Source organism: Balaenoptera borealis (genome assembly GCF_965194805.1).
Source record: "Balaenoptera borealis genome assembly, chromosome: 16".
In the NCBI taxonomy this organism is placed as follows: Eukaryota; Metazoa; Chordata; class Mammalia; order Artiodactyla; family Balaenopteridae; genus Balaenoptera; species Balaenoptera borealis.
The window spans coordinates 40,343,857-40,362,440 of NC_138872.1; the positions used below are offsets into that span (position 1 = coordinate 40,343,857).

Genomic DNA, 18,584 nt, shown 5'->3' on the forward strand with positions numbered 1-18,584 from the left:
TGAGGGAGGGGCGCACAGTCGCAGACAGACACCTGGCTGGTCCGGCACCCTCTCCGTCTCCAACACCACAACTCCCAACTCCACTTGGTCAATAAAGGTTTCTAAACTCGTCCAGGCACCCCCCCTCCGCCCCCTACCCACAGCCCCGAGACGCAGTGCGCACAGGGCTCGGCCCTCGCCGCCCACAGAGACCTCGGCAGCGGTGGCGCACAGCCCGGCAGGCGGACGCGGACTCTGGAGGGGCGCGCAGGTCACCTCCAGATAGTGACAGCCCCCGGGTCCCGGAGCCCCCATCCGGAGCCGGCTCACCCTAGGACTCGGCGGCGGGGCGGCGCGGCCCGCGGCCCGAAGGAGCGCAGGGAGGAGGGGAGGTGGTTCGTCGGGTGAGTGGCTCCGGGCGGCAAGGGCGGGGGAGCCCAGCGTGGAGGTAACTCTGGGCCGCCACTGAAGCCCTCCTCCTCCTCCTTCTCCTCCTCCTCCTTCTCCTCCTCCTCCTCCTCCCCGCGCTCCTCTGGCGGCCGCTCCCGCTCCAGCTGCGGCGCCGCGGCCACATCTGGGGCGCCCATGTGCGCTCGGGGGCTCGGCTGCGCCCGCCCCGCCGTCGCCCCCGCTGCCCCCTGCCCGCAGGGTGGTCCCCGGACCGGCCCGGGCCCCTGGCGGCCCGCCGTCCCCACCGCCGCCGCCGCCGCCGCCGGGGAGCGCCGGGGTTTGCTCCGCAGCCAGCTTGGACGCCCCCGGCCCCGCCGTGGCTCCGCCGTGGTGCGGCGGCGGCGGCGGCGGCTCCTGCTCCCCCGGCCCGGCGCGCCCCGCCGCGCCCAGGGCCAGCCCCGCGGGCTCGGGGAGCGGGGCCCCGGCGGGGGCCGAGGCGGGAGCCGCGCCGCCGGGCTCCCGGGCTCCGACTCCTCCTCCCCCGCCGCCGCCGCCGTCCGCCGCGCCGGGTCCTAAAGCCGCGCGCCTCAGGAGGATGGTGCGCCTGGCGGCCGAGCTGCTGCTGCTGCTGGGGCTGTTGCTGCTCACGCTGCACATCACGGTGCTGCGCGGTTCGGGAGCCGCCGACGGGCCGGACGCGGCCGCGGCCAACGCCAGCCGGACGCAGCTGCAGGTGAGTGCGCTGCCGGAGAGGGGCGCGCGTGGCCGCGGGGACCCGGGTGGCGGGGAGCTGACCTAGCTAGCACCTGATGGTAGCGAGGAGGCGGGTCCCCGCCCCACCAAAGAGCATCTGTTTTGGCAGCAGTTTTGCCGGGACCACCGATCTCCGGCTGAGGCGGAGCGGGGTACGTGCCTGGAGGCTGGACCGCTTTCGAGGTCTGGCAGGCACGCTCCTCCAGGTGGTCTGTCACCAGGTACCTGAGGGTGCTAGCTTGAGATGGGCGGAGGAAGTGTGGAGTATGTCTGGGTTTGCTTTGGGGTGCTGCCACTCTTTGGTTACCCTTTGGAGACTGAGTAACGTTACTCTGGGAGGAGGGGGGAGCGGAAGGAGACTTTAGGATAAATCCCCAAACTGGGTTTGGGAGATAGAACCCCAGTGAATCTGCCCCCTCAGAAAGCTACGCAAAGGTCAGGAAATAATTTCCCGAAGAAAATGGCCAGACATCCCCTGTTCGCCCACGTGGTACCCGTGCCTCCCTTATACCTCCCCAGCCGGGCGGAGGGCGTGGAGTCAAGCCACCGGTTGTACTTTGGCCCGGCGTTACCTGGGGCTTTTAAACTTACAGCAAAGACTTCTTCCAGCATTCTGCCCCTGTTGAAGGTCGCCTTAGGAATGGAATTCTAATGATCTGTGCAGCTCCAAGGCAGGGGAGGGGGACACAACTGGGGAGCGGGTAGTGGGCGTCAGACACAAGAGGAATTCTCTGGTTTCCAAATAAAGGATTGTCCAGGTAGGGATTTCCTGCCGCTGTCTTGGGAAGAAGCGCCTTTCCTTGGCTCTATCAGGCGTGTGACAACTGTCAACTTGGGGCATGGGTAGAAGTCAGCAGGGATTTTCCCAGGAAGCAGCGGGAATTCTCTCCTAAAATCTCCTCCTCAAACCAGCCCCTCTAAAACTCTTTATGTCGAGATAAGAATTATTCATTGTTCCCAAAGGGCTTTAAGACCATTGCCCCTATTAGTTCATTTCTCACATCTTTATGTAATTTGTTGCCTGAAAACCCTACTGTTGTAGAGAGAAGGAATTCACTTAAACACTTCCACAGTGCTTACCATGTGCTAGTTTTAAGTGCTTTACAGAACTTAACCGATTTAATGATGTACTATGCTGTTAATATCCTCCCCTGATAGATGCAAAAACTGAGGTACAGAGGTTAAGAAACTTGCAAAGTTTACACATTCCAAACTCTTGATTAGTTACACCATGTTTTCTCTCTGCCAGGATGTTATAGACTAAAGCAAGGTGATCCTTACACCCAAATGCAAAACCAGGAATGAAAAAGTATGCGCCCCAAAGCCTCAAGTTCTTTTAAATTGGGAACATTTCTGAAAATGTCCTAACTTTATGAGACCCTCTTCTCTTCTCCTGTGGGCAAACAGGTACAGTGACAGCCTGACAGGATTCCTTTGGGGAAATTGAAGACACCCCATCCTGTAGATGGTGGTACACCCACCCACTCTAACCCTGTAAGAACAATTCCTAATATCTTCGAGATTTCTGGAAGTCACATTTTATACATGATGCTTTCTTTCCTCGTGGACTCATGAAAAGCTGTAAAAACGATGTTCTATGGAAAAGTAAATTTGGCAGATTCCTTTATGAGGTGTCTGCTATCATTAGAATAACCTAGGCTTGGCCTTTTCCGTTTGACTGGTAAGGTGATGAGAGAAGCAGCTGGTGGAAGTGGCAACTGCAAAGCGGAAGTGGATTAAATTCTCAAAAGAGCCTGTGGCTGAAGAACTGTCCCAAGAGGGCAGAAGAAATGGGGGATTTAGAAAGAGTAATGCTCCTAGGAGTATCTTGGGTCGCAAGTAGCTGCTAATCCATCAGCTTTCAGCTTGTTTTGTAATCGTGTTTGGTTATTCTGTCCACTCAATGAACTTATTCAGGCAGAATGATGAGTTTAACAGTTTAGTTCATAATTTTACTCTCTTTTGTAATTTGTTATTATAAAAGTTTTATATTCTTCCTGACTAAAGTTATTTCTTTGACCCTCTGACTCTCCAAAGGTATTATGATTCAAATGGAGAGAATATATTCCTTCAAGTGAGGAGGTCTGCAAAAGACCTTTATTAGTGTATTGTTTTCAGGGCCCAGGATGTGAATTAGCTAGTAGCAGGTGTATTTGAAAACAAAACTGTGGGTGCCATATTCTTTCTGTTTACTGGTCATGTTTAACCTATCTTTTTTTTTTTTTTTTTCCACTTCATTGGGTCTTTGTTGCGGTGCGCAGGCTTCTCATTGTGGTGGCTTCTCTTGTTGTGGAGCATGGGCTCTAGGCGCATGGGCTTCAGTAGTTGTGGTGCTCAGGCTCAGTAGTTGTGGCCTGCGGGCTCGGGAGTACAGGCTCAGTAGTTGTGGTACCCGGGCTTAGTTTCTCCGTGACATGTGGGATTTTGAACCCGTGTCCCCTGCATTGGCAGGTGGATTCTTAACCACTGCGCCACCAGGGAAGTCATAACCTATCTTAACCAACTACATTTAAACTTAAGTTTGCTGCCTCTGGGATATCTTAAGCTGCTAAATTATTCTTTGTAACCAGAAAGTTCGTCAATCCTTATATTGCATTATTTGTGTTGTTATCTCTGCTTAAAATATTCTGAAATATGAGGTTGGAGTCAGAAATACACAATGGTAGCTTTATTTTCCCAAATTGTAGTATATTTGGGAACATTTAAAAGAGATGCACCTTTATTTGAGATCTGGCATATCAAAGGCACCCAATAAAATAGTAAGAATAACCATAGTAGCTAAGATTTGTCAAGTGCCTTTTATGTGTCAGACACTGTTCTTAGCACTTTTCATGTATTTTCTTTTTAAATCCTCACAAAAATCTCGTGAATTAGGCATTATCGTTATCCCTGTTTCAAATGAAAAAACTGAGGTTGGGTAACTTGCCCACAGTTGCAGAGCCGGAAGCTGCTTAATTTGTTGTTGTTATTTTATAAATGTAAAAATCTTTGAAGAATATTTGTATTCCAAGTTCTTGAGAAAGTCATCCTGCTGGCTACAAAAGAGAAAAAGGCTTTTAACAATTTACATTTTCTTTCTTTTTTTTTTTTCAGGGCTTAGGTTTTTTGGGGTTTTTTTAATTAATTAATTAATTTATATATTTTTATTTTTGGCTGCATTGGGTCTTTGTTGCTGTACTCGGGCTTTCTCTAGTTGCGGCGAGCGGGGGCTTGTTGTGGCGCACGAGCTCTAGGTGAGCGGGCTTTAGTAGTTGTGGCTCGCAGGCTCAAGAGCGCAGGCTAAGTAGTTGTGGCACCCGGGCTTAGTTGCTGGGCGGCATGTGGGATCTTCCTGGACCGGGGCTCAAACCCGTGTTGCCCGTGTTGGCAGGCAGATTCTAACCACTGCACCACCAGGGAAGTCCCTAACAATTTACATTTTCAAACACATCTTGACAGTCTTATTGTGTCAAATATGAACGTATCTATCTATCTATCTAAATTATATATACATACATAAACACACATATATAAACATGATCAAACATGATTTTTTTGGTAGTTTCAACATAGTAGGAGATAGGTTTTTTGACTCTGTACGTGGCTGTCCCTGTACTGTTAGGTATGCTGTTATGAGGTGGTAGTAAAATGCTTTGAACACACTATTTCTATTGGTTATGTGGCTCATAAGAATAATAAATAATGATGTTAGTCTTTGTACTGTTTTCAGTATTTTAAAACATCTAATAAGAAATTTTAGTGGTCTGCAACAGCTGTATAAAAATGCACAGAAAAATCAACTTTTTTCATTTTCGAATGAAATCTTATCTCCTCTTGTGTCATGTTGATCAGATACTCAGATTAGTTCTTTCATATGTCTTTAATTGATAATAGTAAGAAAACAATTATATATAATAAAAAGCAGTCTGGAAGACAGAATACCCCAAAATGTAGAACCACAGGCAATGATAATGATAATAATAGTATCTCTTTTACTTGAAATTCAAATGAGTGTTCCTCTACTAAATCTCAGTCAGATTCAGAAGCATGAATTTCTACAGATTTTACATAGTAAAGCTAGAACTCATTAAAACAATGAGATTTAAGGAAGTGTTAGAAATCATCACATTGATCATTTTTACAATAACATTAAAGCAAACCAAACTCTGAAATGTAACTAAATGTCTTTGTTCTCTAATTCCTAACTACCATCTTTATCAGTACATTCCTCCTTCATCCCTCTACTTGCCTTCAACAAAACTGCTTAGCATCTTGCACTCATTGCTTCAGACTCACCAGTTGATCTGAGCTATTAATAGCAGTAAAAGCAGAAGCAACATTTATTTGTACTTAATGCTACTGAGTTTACTTACAATGACCCTATGAGATAGATAGTATTTATATACCCATTTCACAGCTGATGAAATTGAGACCTGGAGAGATTTGTGTAACTTGCCCAAGGTCACACAACCATGGTTGGCAGGGCCAGGATTCAGACCCAAGGAGGCTGGAGTTCTTGTTCCAGTTCATCAACAATATGCCTCCAGCTCTGATACAAGTCAACAGCCATTGTGTTTCTCGTTTCATGACTTGCCTTGCCCATTTTCCAGGCAGGCTGTCTGCTTTTATCTCAGGTATTCTTTGTAAATTATGAATAACTGTCCCACTTAGCTATTGCTATATAACAAACCATCCCAAAACACAGTGGCTTAAAACAATCACATTTTATTTGCTCATGAGTTTGTGTGTCAACAGTTTACTCTGGGCCCAGCTGGGTGGCTCTTCTGCTGACCTTGCTGAGGATTATTCATGTGGCTATAGCTTTCTGTTGGCTTGACGTGGGCTAGATGGTCTAAAAGGGCCTCACTCCAGACACTATAAAACTCTTAGAGGAAAACATAGGCAGAACAGTCTATGACATAAATCACAGCAAGATCCTTTTTGAACCACCTCCTAGAGAAATGGAAATAAAAACAAAAATACACAAATGGGACCTAATGAAACTTAAAAGCTTTTGCACAGCAAAGGAAACCATAAGCAAGACGAAAAGACAACCCTCAGAATGGGAGAAAATATTCACAAATGAAGCAGCTGACAAAGAATCTCCAAAATTTACAAGCAGCTCATGCAGCTCAATATCAAGAAAAACAAACAACCCAATCCAAAAATGGGCAGAAGACCTAAATAGACATTTCTCCAAAGAAGATATACAGATTGCCAACAAACACATGAAAGGATGCTCAACACCACTAATCATTAGAGAAATGCAAATCAAAACTACAATGAGGTATCATCTCACACCAGTCAGAATGGCCATCATCAAAAAATCTACAAACAATAAATGCTAGAGAGGGTGTGGAGAAAACAGAACCCTCCTGCACTGTTGGTGGGAATGTAAATTGATACAGCCACTATGGAGAAGAGTATGGAGGTTCCTTAAAAAACTAAAAATAGAATTACCATATGACCCAGCAATCCCTCTACTGGGCATATACCCTGAGAAAACCATAATTCAAAAGGAGTCACGTACCACGGTCTTCATCGCAGCTCTGTTTACAATAGCCAGGACATGGAAGCAACCTAAGTGCCCATCAACAGATGAATGGATAAAGAAGATGTGGCACATATATACAATGGAATATTACTCAACCATAAAAAGGAATGAAATTGAGTTATTTGTAGTAAAGTGGATGGACCTAGAGTCTGTCCTACAGAGTGAAGTAAGTCAGAAAGAGAAAAACAAATACCATATGCTAACACATATATATGGATCTAAAAAAAAAAAAAAAGGTTCTGACAAACCTAGGGGCAGGACAGGAATAAAGACGCAGACATAGAGAATGGACTTGAGGACACGGGGAGGGGGAAGGGTAAGCTGGGACGAAGTGAGAGAGTGGCATGGACATATATACACTACCAAATGTAAAATAGGTAGCTAGTGGGAAGCAGCCACATAGCACAGGGAGATCAGCTCAGTGCTTTGTGACCACCTAGAGGGGCGGGATAGGGAGGGGAGAGGGAGATGCAAGAGGGAGGAGATATGGGGATATATGTATCTGTATAGCTGATTCACTTTGTTATAAAGCAGGAACTAACACACCATTGTAAAGCAATTATACTCCAATAAAGATGTTAAAAAAAATAAAAGAAAAGAAAAATACAAAATAAAATAAAAGGGCCTCACTCATATGTTTGATGGTTGGTGCTGGCTGTCACCTATGCTCTCTCTTCATCCTCAAGGAAGTTATTCCACATGTCTTTACATGGTGGACTCAGAGCAGCAAGAGAGTAAAGTAGAAATTGCAAGGCCTCTTGATGAACTTGTACAACTTCAGCCACAATCTATTGGCCAAACATATCACTTGGTCAGCTCAGATCCTAGGGGACCAGAAATAGACTCCTCTTGATGGGAGGACCAGCAAAATAACATTGCAAAAGAGCGTGTGTTCAGGGATGGGAGGAGTCATTGTGGCTGTCTTTGCAAAATAGCTACCATACTGACCTTTTATCTCATACACTTTGCAAATGTTGAACCAATCTTTCACTCATTTTTAAACATTGTTTATGCTGCTTTGGGCCATGCACAAACTTTCCATTCTAAATAGAATCAAATCTGAATCATTTCCATTATGACTTTTTGTTTTCTTGCCTTACTTGAGAAAGGATTACTCAAATAAGGATTGTCAGAATCTTTAAATATATTTTGTTCTAACAGTTTTATAGTGTTTTTGTTGTTGTTGTTGTTTAGAACTACAATCTACTTTGAAGTTATTTGTGGGTTTTAGGTTTAAAATAAAGATATAACTTTGGTTTTTGTCCAAGTGAGTAGCCACTTCTCCCATCATATTTGGTAAATACTCCATTCTATATTTGTTGGTAAAAAATACCAGTTTTATCACATATTAAAATTTTCACATATATGTTAGTCTATTTCTTGACCTTCATTTTTCTATTCATGTACCAGCGCCACACTCTTTTATTTCATGTAGCTTCACAGTATTTTTTAATAGGGCAAATGCCCTGTCATTAACATTCTTTTTCTTAGAAATATAAAATGTTTTCTTTAGAACGTTCTTTAGAATGTTTAGAACATTCTTTAGAATTATTTTGTTTAAAAATTCATTGAGCTTTTAATAGGAATTGCTATATATATTGAGGGGGTAAGTTTAGGACTTACCCTCATTAAGGACATGGTTAAGGTATCTATTTCTTGAGTAAAGTTTTAGAATTTTCTTCATCTTTTCACATTTCTTTTGACAAGCTGTTTTCTAGGTTTGATTGCTATTGTGAATTTTCTGTTTCATTTTCTGTTATATTCTCCAATTTGTTAGTTCCGGAATCCAGGAAAGCTATACTTAGCAATATATGCTTACATTTTTCTTGGTGTGTACATGAGAGCTAACAGTATCCATTTCAGTAGTGATATCATTATAGTTCCATGGCATTAATTGAAAACCCTTCTTTTTCCACTTTTGAACTTTAAATAATAAGAATTATCTGTTTCTTATAAGATTGTTAGAATTCACTCATTTTAGCTGTCTTGGGCTTGGTACCTCTTGGGTTGAGATCTCTGATTAATGTTCCATGTTGTTCCATGTTATTCCATGTTCAATAGCCTATTCAGATAACTATAACTTTTCTCTAGTCATTTTTGATAATTTATATCTTCTCAGAAAATCATACATTTTACTGGATTTTTACTTTATCAGTATAAAGTTTGTATGTAATACAAGCATATTTTTAAACTATTTCATGACTGCATATTGTTTATGATGTACAGTCTTAAATCTGTTTATAAGACCTGTCAGATCAAGATGGTTAATTATATTATGAAAACCCTTCAAATCTTGATTTATTTATTGTTTACTTAATCTGCTGATTCCTCAAAAAATTTAATTGCATTCTGACACTACCATTGTGGATTTGTTTGTTTCTCCTTATTATCCCCTTAATTTTCGCTTTGCTTGTTTAGAATCCATGGTGTTAGGACGTAAAATGTCTTTTTTTGATGGTTATATTTTTATCAAGGTGAAATTCCTTTATATGTATCTTTTTATTGACATTTGTCTTGAACACTTTTTTTTGTTTGATAGTAATTTTGCATCTCCTGCTTATTTTTTTTCTCTTGCCATTCATTATGTGTCTTTTTCCAACCTTTATTTTCAACTTTTCTCTGCCTTTTTTGTTTGAATATCTCTCTTATTAATAACCAATAGCCAAATTTTCTTTGCCATGTAATAGGTCAATGAATATAACCCATTTATATTTATTGTGACTACTAATAGATTTGAAGATGTATTTTCAATTTTATTTGGTGTTTTCAAATTTCCAATTTTCTTCATTTTGCCTCCCACCTTCCAATTTATTATCTCTCACTTTGGCAAGAGAGTTAGCCTATGTCTAAATTTCCTCATCTGTAAAATAGGTATACAAAGACTATTTCCCAGTGTTGTTGTAAGGATTAAAACACTGAATGCATGTAAGTGCTCTGTTAGAACTTGGCACTTAAACATTTAATAAGTATTTAAATATTATTTACTTTGCTTATTACCCCTCAAGTTTGGAAATTGTTCTATTTCTCTAACTCTTAACATTTTAACAAACAGATTTGAACTTACACTTTTCTATCAATGCTGAGAGTCAGTCAGTATTTATAACCTAAACCTCCCCAAAACAAGATTCTAACATGCTTTATTTTTTCTCTTGTCTCTCTCTCTCTCAAATTTTAATCACATTATCTGAACAGTTAGTGCTAGATCATTCCTTCTTCTTTGTTTCTTTTTTTCTTCCTTTTTTCTTTCATTCTTTTTCATTATATCTATCTTAGGAACAATTTCTTAGCAGTAGTATATTCTCCCAATACTTATTTAGACTTAACTATAAGATTTATTTATTTATTTATTTATTTATCTGCTGCTGCTTCTGGAATCTCATATTCTCATCTTTTATTTTGCTGGAATACATTCTCAAAAACTTCTCTCGGAAAGGTTTTATCAAAGGATAAACTCTCTGAGATCCTAAATTTTTAAGCACATCTTTATTTGCTTCTCACATTTAAATGCTAATTTGGCAGTGGCTATGTTCTATCTTGTTTCCCCTTAGAATTTTGAAGATATAATGCATTTTTTTTTACACCGTCTCATGTTTCAGTGAAAAGTCTGATGCTATTTCTTTGCAGGTGATTTTTTTTTTAACTGGAAGACTTTAGGATTTTTCTCTTTATTCACAATGTTCAGAAATTTTATCTGTTTGTGTTTAGATTTAAGGCTTTAGTTGTTAGTCCTGTTCAGCACTTGGTGGACCCTTTCAATCTGAATCCTCAAGGTTGTCTTCAGCTTAAGAATATTTCTTCAGTAATTTCTTTGCTTATTTCCAATATCCTTGTCCTCTCCTTCTGGAACTCCTATTAGACTTTGAAACTAATGTTGATATTTCAAGATCTATCAGTCTTCCGTGTCTCAATTTTTTTCTCTTGTAGTTTTATCTCTTTGCATTTTTCTAATGTGTTTTATGTCTTAGCTTAATCTTCCAGCTTTTGCCACCCTAGTGCTAGCTTTTTCACTCTTTATCAGTTTTCTGTCCTCATCCTTTTCACCCAGCTTCTATAGCTTCTTCTCTTTTCTTCCCTTCTTTTCTCTTCCTTCACCCCTCCCCCTCCTATCCTCCTCTTCTTTTTTCTCTTTACATTTTTAAAAGTTTTTTAATTATGAATAATTTACATACAATAAAATGAATGCATCTTAAAGATTCAGTTCCAGTTTTTCACAATTATATACACCTATGTAACACCATCAAAATTAGAATATAGAACATCTCTATCATCCCAGAAAATCTTCTAGTGCACCTTCGTATGCAATTTACTCCTCCCACAGCCAACCAGTCTCTGACTCCTATCACCATGGATTAGTTTGCCTCTTCTAAATCTTCATGTAGATGGAATCATACTGTGTGCATTTGTGTGTGTGTGTATGTGTGTGTGTCTGGGCTTCTTTTTCTTAATGTAGTATTTTTTTTTAATTTAATTAATTTATTTATTTATTTATTTTTGGCAGTGTTGGGTCTTCGTTTGTGTGCGAGGGCTTTCTCTAGTTGCGGCAAGCGGGGGCCACTCTTCATCGCGGTGCACGGGCCTCTCATTATCGTGGCCTCTCTTGTTGCGGAGCACAGGCTCCAGATGCGCAGGCTCAGTAATTGTGGCTCACGGGCCTAGTTGCTCTGCGGCATGTGGGATCTTCCCAGACCAGGGCTCGAACCCGTGTCCCCTGCATTGGCAGGCAGATTCTCAACCACTGCGCCACCTGGGAAGCCCTATGTAGTATTTTTGACATTCATTCACATTGCTGTGTACATCAGCAGATTTCTCTTCTTTATTGTTGAGTGGTATTCCATTGTATGAGTACGCCACAATTTATTTATCCATTTCCCCATTGATGGACATTTGGGTTGTTTCTAATGGTTTGGATATTATAAATAAGATCATGTTAACTTTCTTGTACAAGCCTTTCTGTGGACATAGGTTTTTATTTCTTGTGAGTAAATACCTGCTAGTGAAACTGACACAGGCTCAGTTCTTTATATTATTATGGGAATTCCTCTAAAGAAACTCATTTTTTTGGTGATCTTTCTCTCACTTTCTCAGTTCTGTAATGTTTCACTTTCAATTGGTTACCATTGGTTTCATATCTACCAGAAATCATTCCTTCTTCTGTAGATGCTCCCCTCACAGCTTTCCACTTCTGTTGGGGATTTATTTTCATATTTCGTCTCCTTTTCAGTAGAATTTGGAGAAGGAAAAGAAGTAAACAAAAATGCTTAGTCTGCCACCTTGAACAGAAACACTATAATTTTATTCCTTCCTTTTATTTTCCTGTATACAAACCAGAAGAAATTTCTGTTATTTGTGCAGCTGCTTCATTCATTCTTTTCCAGCCATGTTCTAAAAGGCATTGATTTTTGAGGTCTGGGGACACCCTCAGAAGTCATGAGAACTATCCATTCAGTAAAGAAGAATCTATTGTGGTTTTAAAGCCTCCAAAGGAAAGAATCCCACTTGTATTGATTTGGCCAAAAAGTTCATTCGGGTTTTTGGAAAAACCCGAGCAAACTTTTTGGCCAACCCAGTACCTGTACAAGTACTTTGTAACAACCTTCAATGACAGAACATTTTTTTCTCTGATGTGTCCTTTAAATCTTTTATGATACATCTTAATTTCATGTTTGCTTTTTTCTTCCCACTATTCATTCACTTTTCAAGAAACATCTCATGCAGGACTTGAAGATTATTATTTAATAGTTCCTCTGTCTTCTCCAGATTTGATTATCTCAGTTTTTTAATTTGTCTTCACTGATCTTATTTTACAACGTTTTAATGGTTTCTGCGGTCCTCGTATTTCTTTCTCATCTGAGAACATCTTTCTTCTGCAATCCTTGGCTCAAGATTTTATGATTTATAAAGAAAAGGATGGTGATGAAGCCCCTTTCTTCAGTGACAGCTAAGGGTGTCCCTCTGTCTATACTCATCCCCCAAAAGACAGAAGATAATTTAGGGCATGGAAATGGGGTTGTCCATTTAATTCCCGGGATTGTATGCAATGATGTTAAAGAAATAGCAAGGGAGTGTGTTACTGAAAAAGTCTCATTTTGCATTTTATTTAAACTTTGTCTGTACTCCTCTTCCATAAGAACTTCATAAGATGCCCTGAATATAAAAGATATAAAGCTTAATTTCTTTCTTTCTGTGGTGTATCAGTGCAAAGGTTGGATGGGGCACAATGCTAATAAAATGAAGTCAACATACTAGTGCCCAGTGTTCCCTTTGGGACTAAGCACTCACGGCCCACTCTAGTCACTGACTTGATAACATAAAGTTATGGCTCTTTACCTTCCCTACCCTCTTTCCCTTTCTCCTACCAGAGCTTCCTGGGGGCATCTCCCAAGTATACCACTTCCTCTTTGTCCCAGGGTTTGCTTCTGGGAGAACCCAAACTAAACAAAGCACTACTCAAACATTCGCCATGGGAACATGGCCATTTCTCTAGGTAGTGATGACGTAGGAAAGGTAGAGGGTGGAGTTTCCATGAGGCACCTGCTGCTTCTTGTCGCTGTTAACAAAGCTGAAGTCTGTTAGCCTCAGAAAGGGATGTGCTGCAGCAGCAACAGAATCAGGTTATGCCATCTTCTCCCAGAGCAGCTGGAAAGAGAGGAATTCCAAAATTGTAGGAATGGGAAAGTTCAGGCCTAGGGAAAGCCTACGAATTGCTGGTGTTTAGAGAGATGACTGTTGTTTTTCTCCTGAGAGCCTCATCCCGTGCTTGTTTGCTATTTTAAGTGGGAGGATGAGCGACGATGGGAAGTTATCAATGGTGTGTGGGACTGTCTTCTAATGCCTAAAAAAGGCAGAGGCCAGGGTGCTTTGATAAATGTAGCTTTGCATCAACTCCCCAGGCACAGACCAGCATGTGTCACTGGAAAGTTGTTTCTGTAAACTGAGTAGAAGTAAAAACAGTAGGTTAACTACCCCTTCTTCCTGTTGACCTGACCTATGCACATTTTAGTAAACCAAGTCATCTCACAGAGAGCATTGTCTGTGGCTGATATACCTCCATTAGAGAGCAACACCCCTGGGCCCCCTGAAAGGAACAGTGCTGCAGGGCCAATGGAATAGGAGAATTCCAGCTTCAAGTTTGGGGCTCTGGGCTGCCAGACTCACAGTTTGGGGCACCCCGATCCCCAGATGTGCACCAGAAGTGACCTGGAAAAAGGAAGGTCAACTGTGAATTCAAGAGGCTACTTCCTACTGGATATCTCATCTCTATTTTTAAAAATAACAAGATGTGGCTAGAATCTATATGAAGGATACAGGGAGGCTAGAAATGTTGTCATAGGCCACCCAGATGTTACCTTACTCCCACCAGCATCCAGAGAGAGTATTCACGCCAAAGCCAATGAAACAAATAAAACACGTGCCTTGGCGCCCAGCCACCTCTTAGAGATAGCGATGGGGAGACAATGAGGGGGAAAATGGCAGTTGTGTTATTATTTTTTAAAATACAGCTTTACTGAGGTATAATTGATATACAATGAACTGTGCATATTTAAAGTGAACAGTCTGAGGAGTTGACACCTGTGAAAGCATCACCACCATCAGGATGATGAATAAATCTACCATCTCCAAAAGCTTCCTTGTGCTCCTTGGGGATTCCTCCTTCATTCCCCAGAAATCTCTACCACTGATCTGCCTTCTGCCATTATAGATTGGTTTTTGCATTTCCTAGAGTTTTATATAAGTAGACTCATACAGAACGTACAGTACAGTGAGCTCCTTTGCTCACCATAATGACTTTGGGATTCATCCATGTTGTTTGGTGCATAAGAGTTTGATCCTTTTATTGCCAGTTATTGTTCCATTGTATGCATATTCAATATGCTTTTCCATTCACAGTGAGCTCCTTTGCTCACCATAATGGCTTTGGGATTCATCCATGTTGTTTGGTGCATAAGAGTTTGATCCTTTTATTGCCAGTTATTGTTCCATTGTATGCACATACAATATACTTTTCCATTCACCCAATGAAGCACATTTAGGTTGTTTCCAACTTGGGCCTATTAAAATAAAGATGCTACCAACGTTCGGGTATAAGTCCATGCATGAATATATGCTTTCATTTCTTTTGTGTGAATACTTAGGAGCAGAATGGCTGGGTGTATGTTTAGCTTATTAAAAATTGTGGTGATCTTTTAAAGGTACTCACATAGCATGTTTAGGATCTACAACAACCAAAGACACTGTTAGAAAACTTCAGACAATTTGGAAGTTGAGTCTCAGGATGATATCTTCCTACAGCTAATACATAGGTGTATAATCTATAATATATTATGAAACACTGAAGGAAGGGGAGAAGATACTGTTTCCTTGGAAAGAATTCTCCTATCTTTTCAGGATTCTCCAAGTACAAAAGTCTCATGGGGCTCAATTCTCCAGGTGATCGTGGTGCTGGTGGTGGTGATGGTGATGGTGGAAAGAAACATAGTTGCTCTACTATGTTTGGAACCAGCTGGAAAAGTCTCCCAGCAGAAGACTAGGCTTCCTCCGTAAGCTGCTGTCTGATGTCCCAAGCCCTGCCTGACTGGAACTTAAGAAAACCAGAAATAGATTTTTTATCTCTCCTGCCTAGAGACGCAATTACATTGTGACCTGGAAATCTGGTATTGGTTATGAGCCCAAAATTAATTGGAAGCCAGGTTTATTGCTGGGAACCTTCAAATTCCAGGAGGGGCAAAAATTACAAAGGGGAGATCTCATCAGGTGTTCCTAATCCTTAGCCCATGAAACAGGCTGCAGAAATGTTAACATGAGCTGACCCCCTGACCACACTAGACATGAGGAGAGTGATGATTATTAGAAACCCACAGAGGATTCTCACTGGAGGGCAAGAACTGTCCTTCCCTTACACATAAGGTGGCTCACCACTGCCCCGAGTTCACCAGGTGCAGTCGTGACCCACAGGTACAGGTGAGAAGCTCAGGATGACTTCTCCGCACTTGCACCCACGGTGTGGTCCATGGAGTAGCAGCGGCAGCGTCTCCTGGGAGCTTGTTAGAAAATAAGAATCTCAGGCCCCACCCAGCACGACTGAATCAGGATCTGCAATTTAATCAGGGCCCCAGGTGAAACGTATACACAGGTTAAGAAGCACTGGTTGAGATGCATGCTTTTCTTGCAAGTTACAAGTCCCAGAAAGCACTCAGTACAGATCAGGTATTATTTAGCTATTATCCAATTATGCTTCACAACAAACTATCCCAAAACTCAGTGGCCTGTAACAATAAACATGTGTTCTCACGCTCGTGGGTCTATGGGTGGCTGGGGTTCAGTAGATCTAGGCGGGCTGGGTTCCAGGCTGAGGTTTGGGTCTGGGTTTCTTCTGTGCATCTCCCAGATTCCTGCAACCAGCAGGCTACCTGTCCTGCATTTCTCTCACGGTGATGAAAAATCACAGAAAGGCAGAGGCAAGCCCGATGGACAAGCACACTCCAGCCTTTGCTTGGGTCACACCTATTAGCATCCCATCAGCCAAAACTAGTCACAAGGCCCAATAAAGTAGCCAAAGGCATGGGCTTTGGATTTGTTTCAACTGAACATCTGCTTCTTATGTGTGTGCCCTTAGGCAAAAGTCTCACACTTCTCTGGGCTTCTGTGTCCTATTCAGAAAAATGGGATAATGAAAGTTATATCCCTGGGAGTTTATAATGTTGTAAGGACCATCCTTGGTACATAGGAATGTTTTAACTCATGGATGCTGGTATTACAGAGCAGTGAAACCTTGGACAAGTCACTTCAACTCTTTGCATTTCATTTTCCTTATCTGAAAATAGACATCCTAAAAAAATAAAATAAAAAAATAAAAAGAGACATCCTAATGGGATAATTCTACTGATTTTTGAACTTCACCTTCAAACCTGGTGATAATGATGGTGATGGTGATACAGAAGCTAACATTGAGCATTTGTTCTGTGCCAAGCACTGCTGTAAGAACTTTAAATGTATTTGCACCTTTAATTCTCATTATAGCCCAATGAAGATTCTCTTCATTTTGCAGCTGAAAAAACTGAGGCAGAGCAATGTCAGGAAATCAAGGTTTAATGTCTGATTGTTCTGAGCACCTCCTATGCAGGGAAACATATCACAGAAGGGATGCAGTCCAGGCTGGCTCCATGTGCTGACACACACATAGTGCCTCATGCTAATCAGCGATGCTTCTAAAAAAGGTTATTCCTGGCTTCTTCTCTCATGTGGGACAAGGAAAGGAAAGAACAGGGACAGCTAAGTAGAAGAGACTGGGAAAGAGTTGGCCTCCTGGTTAAACAGCCCCCCTTCCCACCCCACCCACCATGCGGCCGCATCCAAGTCCACGTCCCGGGAAGCGGATGCCGGATGGACATGCGAACATCTCCAGTGGGATCCAACCATTGCCCAGGGCTGTGTTGTGGAGCTGCTCAGCCTGACTCTGGGCTGGAGCCGAGGGGAAGGGTGGGGCCCAAAGGACCCTGTCTTTGAGAAATCACACCCAGAAAGGCCATGGGTTGCTTTGTCAGCACTGGATTCCACCAAAGGTTGTTTCTGAGTCAAGATACACACGTCCCTCTCTTTCCATCTTCCTTCTGAATGGTTTCTCTTGTGCAGTGTTACTGCTTAAAAATCGTGTGTTCCATGGTAGGGATGGAACCGTGGCCACAAATATGTTATTCATCACCCACTGAGCTTTAACAATCGAAGCCTGCAACCACTTTCCCTGACGAAGGGGCACCCTTTCCTACCTTCCTTTCCCAGACATAACAAGAGAAACAGGACATGCCTGGGGACAGGAGTTTCACAAGCTCCCTGAGCTGTATATTCTGCTTTCTAATTATGGTTGCTGGTCAGAAGAATCTCTTCCTTGTGACTAATCAGATTTTCCCTTTCCTCGGTGTGTCACAAAGTCTATTTCCTCAAGGTCTTCTGAGGAACAAGTGGTCAGGGTTTTTAAAATGTTTCCCATAGTTGAGAGGAGTATCATATTTCCTTTTTTGGTTATGGCATTACATTGCTAATATCTGATCAGCTTGTGGGCGACTCTGGTTCTAGATCTTTCTCTGTCATTCTTCCCAAGTCTCTGACTGCCCTGTACCCCCAGTGAATTTTATCCTTTCTTTTGCTTTGGTTCTGACAGAACTTGTCTCATACTTTGGATATGTTCTATAACACCCTCTCTCTTCTCCCTTTGCTCCCCAAATGTTGAGTTGGAACCAGTCTCATTTCAACGATCTTAATAGCTTATTAATTTTGTGATTGTCACAGATTTGAGCACTGACTGGGTAGATCGCTAAAATAGAAAAAATAACTTTTAATACCTTATGACCGCTAGAAACATGAAATCACTATATTATCCCACCATAACGGCAAATTGAAAACAAAAACAAAAACTGAAGACACCAGATGTTGGCAAGAATGTGTAGCACCCACAGGGAATATAAACTGATATGAACACTTTAGAAAATTGTTTTTCCAGAGTAACTACTAAGACAAAATATATACATACCCTCTGACCCAGCAATCCAATTCTGGGTATATACCCAATAGAAATGTATTCATCTGTGGACTTAAAAACTGGAAAAAGAATGCTCATAACAGTGCTAGTTAAAATAGCCCCAAACTGGAAACATCCAAAATGCCAATCAACAGTAGAATGGCTAGTAAGGCAGTAAGTGTAAACACTGGGAAAGAGCAAACAACTGCACACAACATGTACAACTTCACAAATGTAGTGTCGAGTGGAAGAAGCCAGCCACAAAAGAGTACATGCAGGGTAATTCTGTTTATGTTGAATAACCAGGAAAAGCTAATCTATGCTATTGGAAGAGAGGACACTGGCTACCCTTGCCAAGGAAGTAACTAGAAAGGAGTACAAGGGAGCCATCTGGGTGCTGGTAATGTTCTGTTTCTT

The 18,584-nt window shown here is 42.0% G+C and overlaps 1 protein-coding gene across 1 annotated transcript in view; it reads left to right on the forward strand.

Annotated features, from left to right (window-relative positions):
- Positions 1–958: 958 nt before the first annotated feature.
- The window catches only part of ISM1 (isthmin 1), an 81,564-nt gene continuing 63,938 nt past the window's right edge, over positions 959–18,584 (forward strand). The window contains exon 1 of the mRNA XM_082359133.1: positions 959–1,102. Coding sequence (XP_082215259.1) covers positions 965–1,102 — 138 coding nt within the window. The 5' untranslated portion in view covers positions 959–964. The remainder of the gene's footprint in view (positions 1,103–18,584) is intronic.